This window comes from Mustela erminea, chromosome 4 (assembly GCF_009829155.1).
Source record: "Mustela erminea isolate mMusErm1 chromosome 4, mMusErm1.Pri, whole genome shotgun sequence".
Classification (NCBI taxonomy): Eukaryota; Metazoa; Chordata; class Mammalia; order Carnivora; family Mustelidae; genus Mustela; species Mustela erminea.
Genome location: NC_045617.1, coordinates 58,152,116 through 58,164,809, shown reverse-complemented (window position 1 = coordinate 58,164,809; position 12,694 = coordinate 58,152,116). Strand labels below are relative to the sequence as shown.

General features: G+C 36.1%; 1 protein-coding gene across 6 annotated transcripts in view; it reads left to right on the top strand.

Moving 5' to 3' along the window:
• UTRN (utrophin) overlaps window positions 1-12,694 on the top strand; it is a 504,882-nt gene that overhangs the window by 224,085 nt on the left and 268,103 nt on the right. For all 6 annotated transcript variants that reach the window (XM_032338010.1, XM_032338009.1, XM_032338007.1 and 3 more), the window contains 4 exons: window positions 3,516-3,666; window positions 5,030-5,205; window positions 8,982-9,117; window positions 10,590-10,739. In XM_032338010.1, the coding sequence (XP_032193901.1) occupies window positions 3,516-3,666; window positions 5,030-5,205; window positions 8,982-9,117; window positions 10,590-10,739 (613 nt within the window). The remainder of the gene's footprint in view (window positions 1-3,515; window positions 3,667-5,029; window positions 5,206-8,981; window positions 9,118-10,589; window positions 10,740-12,694) is intronic.

The window sequence follows — 12,694 nt, the reverse complement described above, 5'->3', positions numbered from 1 at the left end:
TCTGTACTTCCTTTGGTGGCTTTCACTGCACAAAGTTCAGACCTCGCATCTTGAACTTGGAAGCTTTTTAACTTTGTTTTCCCAGTGGCCTAATTTCTTATACTTTTATATATTGCTCAAAAAAATTTCTTTAATTTCACAAAATCTTGATTAAAATTTTCTTTGTTTTCTTTTCCTTCCCAGTTTCTGATTCTTACTCAGAACTCCATCTTCTACAAAGAATAGTTTTCCTTCTTAATTTCATCAGTTATCCTTTTCCCATTATTTAAAAATGTTCAAAATTCAATTTTAAAACTTCGCCCATCCACCTACCTCTGTATATACTTGTCTATCCATCTGTCCATGCACCATCTGTTTGACCAATATTTATTGAATGCTGACTAATTCAAGACATGTACAGTTACGTGTAAGTAGTTATAAAGGATTATAAGGCAGGTGTACTAAGTAGATATAGTAGTCTGTCTCTCAGGGTCCAAGTATGTATAGTAGAAAAATATAGACAGGCATTTACTATATAGTACACAGTGCTTTGATGGAGACAATACAGAAGACCATGCTAGGCACCTTGAAGGATTTGGGAATCTTCTTGGAGGTTAGCCAGGTGAAGGAATAGAGGGAATGCATAAAGTCATAGAGAAGAGAGTATAGTGTAGTTGATGAAATGGAAATAGTCCAGCAGAGTTAGGACTCATAGCAGAAAGATGAAACCAGAAATGTCTGAAGAGGCTATATTAGAAGGACCTTGTATATCAAGTTAGGTAGAGCTGACCCTCGAACAGCATGGGGATAGGATCATTAGCCCCCTGCCCCTCAATGTAGTTAAAAGTCTGTGTATAACTTTTGGCTCCCCCCAAATTTAACTATTAATGCTTACTGCTGACTAGAGCCTTAATGATAATATAATTTATTGACATATATTTCATGTGTTCTATGTATGATAGATAGTATTCATACAATAAAATAAGCTAAAGAAAACAAAATTTTACTAAGAAATAATAAGGGAGAGGAAATATATTTGCAGTATTTATAAGAAAAATCCATGCCTAAGTATAGGGAGCCATTACAGTATTTTAACAAGGGAATGGCAGTTTGCTGATTGTAGAATACATTGGTAGAGGATAAGACTGAGAGCTGAGAGGACCCGTTTGTGCTGGTTGCATGATGATAATTTGGTTAGGACAGTGGCTGTGGAAGTGGAGACTAAAGGAAAATCTGAGCATTAAAGAGTTGAGTCAGTAAAATTTGATTCATGGGATGTTGGAGTATGGAAGGAGAAGGAATAAAAAAATGAACCCCAAGTCTTTGGCTTGAGGACCTAAGTAGGTGGTGGTACCATTGCCAAAAACAGGGTCCATCGATGGTGAGAAGAGTTTGTGGGCAAGATGGTAAGGCCAGTTGAGATAGTAGAGGTAGCAAACTCCTATGTTTATAGTACAGATCTAAAGCTAGAATGCAGTAAGGCTGGGACTTCGAGTCTGACTCTCTGGAAGACCACAGTCCTTTGCACTACTGTACTGCCTCACATGTGAGCTGGCAGGGTTAGAGAGAGGGTGGTGGCTTTTTGAGTCCTACCTGAACATGCATCTCCCTCCCTCCTTTAAAAAAAAAACTTTCCTATTTAATCCATAGCTATGCTGCTTAGATTTATTTGAAATTTATGCTCTGTTACAATGATACTCATCTTTACTAAATATAATGTTTATATTCTCTAGGTCTTCAGACCTTTTAGGCAGACTTCTTAGCAACATTTTCTATCGTAACGTCTGAAAAATTAGAATTTATGTTTCTTTAGTGATTTAGTGATTGCATAATTTTAATGAAAGGTAATTTCATTATTTCATAAAATTCATAATTTTATGAAAGGTAATGAAGATGGCTCTATATCTTCTCTTAGTGTTTTGTTGGAAGTGCTCTTATTTTTGTTGTGCCCAAGAGAATGTTGCTTCTCTGTGGGTGTGCAACAAATATTAACTGAATTTTCAAAATGATTTTCATGGAAGAAGGAAATAGAAACGTTTTTAGGAGTTAGTGATGCCAGGCACTATTTTATTATTTTTTGAAAAGAATATTGTCTTTTTATCATGCAAAGTAAAAATTTTATTAAAATGGTTAAAATCTCAGGGATATCATCTAACACTCTTCTAGCACTGCTACTCTTAAAAAAAAAAAAAAAAAAAAAAAGCACAGTGATGTTTGTTAGGATCCAAATCCAAAAAAGATTTTTCATTGTATACTTAGTTAATGTGTTCCAAATGTGGCAAGCAGTGGAGTTTGACATTATCTCATTTCTAAAGGAGTTAGGTTTAAATAAAAGTCTTGATAGCCCTTTGTCTCATTGGCTAATGCTTCCGTGCTGTGCTGTGTCCAGATAGAGGGGACACTCCAGACTGGCCACCACACAGCATGTTAGCCAGCTAGGGCTGCCGACAAAAGATACCACGGATGCCGTGGCTTAAACAACAAACGGATTTCTCTTGGTTCTGGAGGCTGGAAGTCCATGGTCAAGGTGCTGGCAGGGTTTGTTTATTTCTTTGTTTGTTTGTTTGTTTTTAAAGTTTTTATTTATTTACTTAAAAGAGAGACAGAGCATGAGCAGTGGGGAGGAGGCAGAGGGAGAAGCAGACTCCACGCTGAGCAGGGAACCTGAAGTGGGGCTTGATTCCAGGATCCTGAGATCATGACATGAGCTGAATGCAGACGCTTAACTTAGTGAGCCACCCAGGTGCCCCAGGCAGGGTTACTTTCTAAAGAGGCCTCTCTTCCTGACTTGCAGATGGTCACCTTTTCCCTGTGTCCTTACACACTATGGCCTTTCTTCTATGCTATTGCAAAGAGAAAGAGATGTCAATCTCTGATATCTGTTTCTCTTCCTATTAGGACGCCAGTCTTATGGGATTAGGACCCCACTCTTATGACCTCGTTTAACCTTAATTAGCTCTTTAAAGGCCTCCTTTCCCCAAATGTAGTCACGGGAGACTAGGGCTTCAACATATGAATTTTAGGGGGGCACAGTGAAGTCCATAACATAGAGATAATGGAGTGCAAGGGGATTTTGAAGTATTTTGGCCTTTTGGGTTTTGTTCTAGCTGGGAATGAAGTATTCTGGAAGTAAAACACCTCACCCCCTGAGGAAATAGGGTAATTAATCACATTTTATATATTTACCATGTTAAGTGTTTAAAGTTGGGTAGGTTAACATGGCTGCAGCTAATCAATCTTGATTTTCCAAGCTGGGGCAGGCTGTCTCTTCAGGTAAAAACCTGCCTAGTGTGTTTGCGTATGTGTGCATGCATGTTAAGAGAGAGAGGGGCAGGATTGCTTTTGCTATGGTGCCTGTTTCTCTAAGAGGAATCATGAACTGTAATCTATGAAAACTGGTCTTACAGAGCAGTGAGCTGTGAATGCATTTGTTTTGGGGCTTTTCATTTAAATGAGATTTGAATTTCCTTTTTAGAGAAATTGCTTCTAGATGGTCCTGGAAAATTTGGAAACCTATTTTGTTTCTTGTCCTCTAGTCATTTTGATAGGGCTATGGAAGAGTGGAGACAGTTCCATTGTGACCTTAATGACCTCACACAGTGGATAACAGAGGCTGAAGAGTTACTGGCTGAAACCTTTGCTCCCGATGGTGGCCTGGACTTGGAGAAAGCCAGGATGCACCAGCAGGTGAGTATTTTCAAAAGAGGATAGGTGTCTCTCAAGAGGTGCCATATTTCTTTGGTGTACATCATTGAGGACCAATTTTGAAAGTAAAGGGTAAATATGTTACCTTTTCAGGAATACATGGGTAACCTGTAATTTTTGTTCCAGTTCTACTTTTCAAGTTCAGAAGTTGAAGAAACACTAGTATTTAGAGTCTTTATTCAGGACTTTAGAAATTTACATTAAACATGCTCTTCAGTGGTTAATGTAAAAAATATGTTTATTTTTAAGATTTTATGTTTGGAATAACATTTGTTAAATTTTGTATGCAAGATTTTTTTCAAGGACAGAAGGATATTTGCAAACCTCGCCTGTTTTCTGTACTTAAACACTAGGCATCTTACTTTTCTTTGTATAATTGATAATTCTCCTATAAGTAAATTATTCTTGAGCTGTGTCAGGTGAGTCTAATTCGGTTTTGGGAAATATAATACAATAGCTAAATCAGTTCTGTTGATATTGGGTCATTAAAAATAATGGGTGGCTCAGTGGGTTAAAGCTTCTGCCTTCGGCTCAGGTCATGATCCCAGGGTCCTGGGATAGAGCCCCACATCAGGCTCTCTGCTCAGTGGGGAGCCTTCTTCCTCCTCTCTCTCTGCCTGCCTCTCTGCCTACTTGTGATCTCTGTCAAATAAATAAATTAAAAATCTAAAAAAAATGATGAAAGCAAGCAAAATGTCAATTTACCATTGTTAAAAATATTTTTTATTAAGTTTTTAAAATATACTTTATGTAGAAACCTCACAAGGAGTTAGAAAATTCTTTTATTTTTTTCATGAGCAGTTAATTTTTATGAATTTTATTTTTAAAGTTATAGATATGTGCTTAAATTTGACTTTAAAATGTCCCTTTTTAGTTTTTTGCTTAAAACTTTTCAGAGTCATGAAACAGTATCTCAGTCAAATACACATTGAGGTTTACTTACATATGGTGGGACATAGGGTATGTGGGGGGTGTGTACATATACATGTATTTAGAAATGCTTTCAAGCACATATTTGGAAGAAGAGAAACAATCCACTTTACTCAGACATAATTGATGCTTAGGTTTCAGCGCAAACAGCTGTTATTTGAGTTATTAGGCTCTCCTCTTCCATTGTATTTTGCCTGATGGTATTCATGAGAAGGGGTTAGAGTTGAAATAGGTTTCATTTAGTGTGTTCATTGAGGTGTAGGTAAAGTGTTTTAAAATGCCCTTTTCATGAACAAAAATGTTCTTCCCAGACTTTGTTTCTCTAACACTTTATCTGGTGCCACAGGACCTTTGTGCATCTGTTGCATAGTTCCATTTAGCAGTGGAGTTCATCTTGAGTTGTACTCTGTTACAGGAACTCGAAGAGGGCATCAGCAGCCACCAGCCCAGTTTTGCAGCCCTAAACAGAACCGGGGATGAGATTTTACAGAAACTCTCCCCCACGGATGGAAGCTTCTTGAGAGACAAGCTGGCAGGTTTAAACCAGCGCTGGAGTGCGATCTTTGCAGAAGTGAAGGACCGGCGGCCAAGGTGATTTAGCTGTGTAACTTGAGGGCACAGGGGTAAAGAGCTTCTGGCAGAGGCTTTTAAGATGCAGGCAGATGAGTTCAGAACTCTTCCATTGTCTGGTATCACAACAGGAGTTGCACTGACAGTTAAGACCACCGGTGTGATGTTCTATGTTTTTTTTAAAAATGTTGTCTGTTACTATATTTTTAGGCTACCTGTAAAGTGTCACTTTTCTACTCAGATGTCCTACAGTGTGAAAGATAGCTTTATTCCTCTCATTTCTGACATTTTATTATGATATGGTGACTTTCTGGGGGGCACATGAAGTCAATGGGGAACAGTCTGGACTTGGAGTCTGACTAGGTTCAGGGTCAGACTTTTCACTCATTCATTTCCTAACTGGCTCTTGGGGTGTTTCTCTGAAATCCCTCTTACGTGGTAGTTCTTTTTTTTTTTTTTTTTTTTTTTTTTAAATATTTTATTTATTTATTTGACAGAGAGAGATCACTAATAGGCAAAGAGTCAGGCAGAGAGCTGGGGGGGTGGGGAAGCAGGCTTTCCACCTAGCAGAGAGCCCGATGTGGGGCTTGACCCCAGGACCCTGTGATCATGACCTGAGCTGAAGGCAGAGGCTCAACCCTCTGAGCCGCCCAGGCACCCCATGAATGATCATCTTTTTAGGTTAATGGCAGTTTTGGGTTGAAAGGCTCTCATCCCCCCCACCCCTGCTAATTTTAACTCTGTAGATGCTGTATGGATTTAGAGATAAGCTACTGTGTTGTTAAAGACCAAATTAATATTTTATCAAGTTCAGTTTTACAATTTAAATATTCTACATAAATGGAACTATGAATATTTGGCCTACGGCGGCTTTTTATAAAATCATATCATCTGTTGTTCTGTGTGCTTTGGTAAGAGGCAAATAACGGTTTGTGCGTTTGGGTTGAGAGGTTGCTGTGTGGCAGAGACGGCGTTTGGCACCTGGCACACATTGTTTCATTTTATTCTCTCAGCTGCTCTGGGGTGCTTACACCCATTGTATAGCTTTTGAAACTGAGGCTCAGAGCGGAGATCTTAAGTAGCTTGTCCAAGTCTCACAGAAAGTTCGTGATGGCACAAACTTAAGCTCTCAAATACTGTGCTTGAACAGATTCGGCAAGACCACCGAGCTCTCCAGCCAAGTTTCCTCCTCTGTAAATAAGAACTGTGATACCCTCTCAGAGGTGTTATGAGGACTAAATGAGACAATGTTGGTAAAAAGGGTATTCCCAGACTATTCATAGTAAACACTCAAAATATCTAGTTCTTACAATACTAAAGTTAAACTAAAACTTACTCTCTAAGCATGTTATTGCTGAATTTTGCCAGTTGATTTTATCAGTATTAATTGAGCTGTGTGTTTAGCCTTGGGGGGTTTAAGTGTGACTTAGGAACTCGGAGACTAAGATGAAGAAAATGTTTAAAGGGACAAAGGATATGGTGTGATTAAAGAGAACATCACTAGGAAGATACGGTGTCATCACAGAGGCAGGGGTGATGGGATGTGGAATTTAAGCATCCCACGGGAAGAATCCTAAAACTGAGTTTTGAAGCACTTGTAACAATTTCCCATAAAGTCATCCTAGGGAGGGCCTTCTGGGGAAAAGAGTAGAACAGGCAAAGGTGGGAGGCATGAAGTAGCATGGCCAGGTGAGAGACCTGCAAAGTTACATGGCGTGAGGGCGGTTCAGGGGACCAGGGACGGGATTGGAAGCTGAGGTCCCATCGGACTTTATGTGGCATGCTAATGAGTTTGCATGGAGAGTCCTTCTAGCTTGAGAATCATCTAGCTCCCAGGTCTTCTTAAGGAAAAAGATGTACCTGCTGGCATGGTTTTAACAATAATAGCAGAAATTCTTCTAAAGATTTTCAAATGGATCTCTGTGGAATGTGGTAATTATTGCTCCTGGGACTAACAAGGTGAAGCTAATACATATTTTACTCATCTTGGGGATGAGATAAGAATAATGAATTGCTTCTCCAACATCTTATATTTTAACTAAAGCAATATTTATTTTCATAAATTTATGTTTAACTTCATTTCAGGTGGTAACCTATCTTAAATTGGGGCCATCTTGCAATTTTAAGAGCTTGTATGTGTACTGTTATCAGAGTCATTGAGGAATAGCACACACTTTAATTTGTTTTTATATTGAGTGCCTGTAGTTAAATTTTTGCACAGTTCATCAACTCATGCTGTTATTCCTTAATGAGCAATTGTTATCTCCTGTTTGAACATAAATTTATAACTTGTTTTTACTCTTAGTGATAACATTTAAAATGTGGATTATATTTAGCTGGTTTGCGGATGAAGATTTTGTGTGACTCAAATATGTCTTCTTGAAAACGCTTTGATGTTAGTTTCCTTCATAGATATATTTTCAAAATATTGTTAGTCATGATTATGCAACATTGAAAATACAAATTCCAACTTTTTTAAAAAAATACAAGGTTTATAGTTCTATTACTATTGGGGTGCTTACAAAGTTGTTACTTAAGTTTATGAGTCTTCGATATAGAGGGTAAATTACCTGTTTTGGTATTGTCAGTCTTTAACACTTAGTACCGTTGCTTGCTTGCTTGATTGATTTTAATCTTGAAGCAGTGTTCTCTTTTGATGAATGCTTAAAAATGTGAGCTTGTGATTTTGTAGTGATTTTCATTCATTTTTAACATTAGAATACTCTCTAAGTATTGCTCTCTGTTAAATATACAAATATTTCTTTAGCATTTGATTATATTTATATATTGCATCATATGTTAGGGTTTTTTGTGATTAAAAAGTCATAGCCATAAAAGCATAAATTTTTTTTCAGGATGGCATGATGCAAGTCATTAAAAAAATGCATTCAATTTTTAAACTAGGAGCTAATGGCCACAACTATAAAAATAACGATACCACCACCAAACTGTAAATAGCTTTCAAACCCTCTCTGAAAAATACATAATCTTGTTCATCATATGAGTTCCAGTCATATTCTCATCTTCTGACAGATGGTTTATATACTTATAAATGTTATTCTTATAACATTTAAAAGATCTAATTAAGGCAGTTCCTTTTTTATATTCATATGACTATTTGTTTCCTTATATCCTTTACAATTTTTGCTTTGTTTTTTCTAGATCTTTTTTTATAACTTGGTGCTATATTCAAATATAATACTTATTTTAACGAGCTAACCAAATCTTCATTTTTTTCTTAGTCTTTCCTAATACTAGTAAAAATTTTCCATTCTTAGTCTCTTGCCCTGTTCTTATTCTTTCTTTCCTATGAATAAAGTAGAGTAATAGTTGCCACCTAATGTGAATAATATGTCATATAATGATGACTTTTTATCTCCATCCACTACTCAAAGAGAATTATGTGTTTTTCCTTATTTTTTGAGATAAAGACATTTTTCTTTCTTTCTTTTTTTTTTAACTTCCATTATGTTTTACAATGGTCTCTAGCTTAAAAAAAATCTTTTATATTAAATTTCGGTAGAATTTTTCATGATGAGAGAAGATAATGTATATAGTTTCAATGTTTTTGAATTTAATGAAGGTAGAATTTTTATTCTCATATTATCAAAAAATAAACTTTGGTATTGCAGAAAGTATATGTTAGTATTAACACTCATTTAAAATATATATTAAAATAATTACTAGGATTTTTTTTACTATGTGGTGTATTTAGTTGTGATATTCAAAGCAAATATATAATGTTCTGCCTGACTGGATAATTTTTGTCAATGTTTTTCAATAATATATTCTTTTAGGCTAAAAGGAGAAAGTAAGCAGGTAATGGAATATAGGAAAAGACTAGATGATATTTTCTGTTGGTTAACAAAGGCCGAGAATGTTTTGCAAAAGAGATCAACCACTGAGCTGGAAGAAAACCTGCAAGAATTAACAGTAAGTGGTTTATTTGTTTCTGTATTTGTCCGTGCTTTTTGGTGCATGAACATTTACACTAAAAATAAGATATTGCATGACTGAAGAACAGGGTAAGAAAGTTTGTGGTAAATGTGGTAAACTTTCAAGAGGAATTTTGTTTTTCAAGAGCAGCTATAATTTCATTCTTGCAGAGGTAAGGTTTAACTCACAGAAAAGTGGTAAATTATGTAGTTTCAAGTATTAGACCGAAGATTCTTAGAATATTTTAAATAGACTTTGTCATTTTAGAATATAGTAGTACTGTGAAGTATAATTCTTTGCTTTTATAATTACTGATTACTAGGCTTAAAATTGAGTTTTACAAGAAAACTCTAAATGACTCAACAGTAACTCACCTCAGCTTACTTCAGGCTTAGCATCATGCTTTTACTAATCAAATTTCCTTTGTTGATCCACAACCAACAAGAATTGTCTATAGTTGTGTAGGTGTACAATATATAAAAATACATAATGATGAGTATATGTAAATGTATCCAAATATCCATATATTTTTATATCTATAAATTTTGTATTTTTTGTGTTAAGAATTAAAATACTGGTTGCAGAACAGTAAGATTAATGTGCTCATATTTTTACTAAAAAGATTGAGGCAATGTATAATAATGTATAATATATAATGTATAATAATGTATAAAAATGTATAATAATGATGAAAATATGTGGCAAACAATGACTAAGTTTTGTTTTCAAAATGTGACAAATACTTAGCAAACTTCTTCCTGTTTTATCTAAAAATTTCCATACTTTTCTTGGGATATCCCATTTTTTTAAAAGATTTTATTTATTTATTTAACAGACAGAGATCAGAAGTAGGCAGAGAGAGAGGGAGGAAGGCAGGCTCCCCACTGAGCAGAGAACCCGATATGGGGCTCGATCCCAGGACCCTGAGATCATGACCTGAGCTGAAGGCAGAGGCTTAACCCACTGAGCCACCCAGGCGCCCCGGATTATCCCATTTTGTAAACAATTTGGGGTCAGTTACAAAGAGTGGGACAGTATATTAGGGTAGGTAGATACAAGGTAGAGATGGGTGCATAAAGTGTTCCTGTTGTTGCATTCTTTTTTTTGCCTTTGATTAGAATGGATATTATTTTCATTATCTAAGAACAGTGTGTTAAAATATCAGTGTAAATATGATATAATATGAACCTGTTAAGAGAATGGGGTCAGGGGAGGGACCAGAGGGCAAATTCATACAAATGCACGCTGCAAGTATGTGTTTGTTTTCAGTTACAGTTTGTTAACTTAAGTTCCAGTTCCAGTTTGTTAACGTAAGTTCAGGCTTCTTACAAGTTTATTTTCCAAGTAAAGTTAAAGACAGTAGAAGTCCACATTCATAAGAATATTTCCCAAAGAGATTTCTGATACAGTTCTTGAACTTTTTCCAGTATGACAACTTTCTAACTGCAACTCTATTCTGACTCTTTTAGGACTTGACCCAGGAGATGGATGTACAAGCAGAAAAACTCAAATGGTTGAATAGAACTGAATTGGAAATGCTTTCAGATAAAAGTCTGAGTTTACATGAAAGAGAAAAAATTTCAGAAAGCTTAAGAACTATAAATTCGACATGGAATAAGGTATACATTAAGAATTAGTGTGATGACTTTCCATGGTTATTGATTTTGTTTTCAAAGGAGTGAGATCATGTAACTTTTGGTTTCATATATACCCAAATTTGGACACATTTTACTAATGCTGACTAATGTTTGTAATTATTATTTTTTTCATCTGTCATGGAGAGAAACCTATATCCTCAGAGAATACTTTTTATTTTATGTGGGATATTTTGATCTGGGGATTTATATGTTACATACTACATTAAATAATGAATATATGTTAGAATAAGCCAATAAAATGCCATATAAAATTATAAAATTGTCAATTAAGAGCGTTAAAATAACGCTCTGATGTTAGATATGACTTCTCACATATGTAGGTTTATTTGTGATTTTTAATTATTTATTTTTAATGATTTATTCATTTATTCATATGTCTAGCATGTTCCAGGTGGAATGTAATAGCATGTGCTACAACTATGACTAAAATAAGGTCCTCTCCCTCGTGCCATTACCTTTTTTTGCAGTTCAAACGATTTAATGCAGATAAAGTCATAGATTTCTATTTCTTTTGCCTTGGCAGATACCATATTAGAGTGTGCGGTCTGGCTGAGACATTGGATATGGCTCTATCCCTGGTTTGGATAGATCCCTTCTCAGTCATTTTTTCCCCTTCTTATCCCCTTGAAATGATAGCCATCATTCTATATGTAATGAAGCAGATGCTTTATTGATCTTGACTCTCAAACTGAGAAATACTGGCTTGATGAGTCACTGTTACTAATGACTCACACATGTACATCTCTGGCCTTGACTTCTCTCCATACTCTAGACTTGCATGTACAATGCCCTGTTCAGCATGTCCCCTTGGCTGTGTATGAGGCATTTCAAACAACCAAAATCAAGCTCCTGATTTCCGCCTCCTCCCTGTGCTTTACTGTACTTCTACCTCAGTAGGAGGCTGGTAAATGGCTCATTATTGTTTGGCCAAAACCTTTGGATTCAATCTTAGGTGAATCATATTTTAATTAAAAAAAAAAAAAACTCCAAAGCTTGGAATCATCATTGGCTTCTCATTCAAATACATTATGTATTTGCTGGATGGTTTGATGGATGGTTAGGTACATGATAAAGCAAATACAGCAAAATTCTAACAATTGTTGATGTTAGGTGGCACATTGGGTATTCCCTGTATATTTTTTTCAGCTTTTTCAGCTTTGTAGAATTTCCTAAGTTTGACTGCTTTTCACTATCCCCATTGCCACTAACTTGTTTTTAAACTACTGTCGTCTCTTGTCTTGATTACTGCCATGGACTCCTTATGGGTGTCCCTGCTTCCCTTTGCCCTTTGTCCAAGCAGTCAAAGTATTTGTTAAAACATGATTCAGATCCAGTAACTCCTTTGAGCAAAGCCTGCTAATGGTTTCCCATCTCACTCAGAGGAAAGGCTGAAGTCCTGAATGTGACTTCTTAGGCCCCTGATGTTCTGGCTTCCTGTTGTCTCCCTGACTTCATCTTCTCTTCTCTGTCTGTTATACCCCTATCCACAAATGTTGGCCCTGTGTCAGATGTGCCAGACTCATCTTGATTTAATCAGAGCACACATCTTTTTTTAACCTAAAGGATGTCAGTAGACATTATGTAGAATAGGGCACCCTGGCTAATTTGGGAACACCATGTTAGACAAAGCTAAAACTTCCTTTATCATAGGATTTCACGTAGATTGTAAGGTGAATTGTAAGTGTCCAATATCGGACAATGCTTATTGTGCAGAGAATTTGGATAAATGCACATGCACTTTGGGAAATACTAATCTGGGGTATTTCATTCATTCATGCATTTATTCATTCAGTAGTTTTGGACTGGAGTCTTGCTTTATGCCAGGCACCATTTTGAGAACCAGGAATCCACCAAAGAGTATGACACTGCTTTTAACCCGAAGAGTTTATCTTGGGTGAGACAAGTAACCAAGCAAT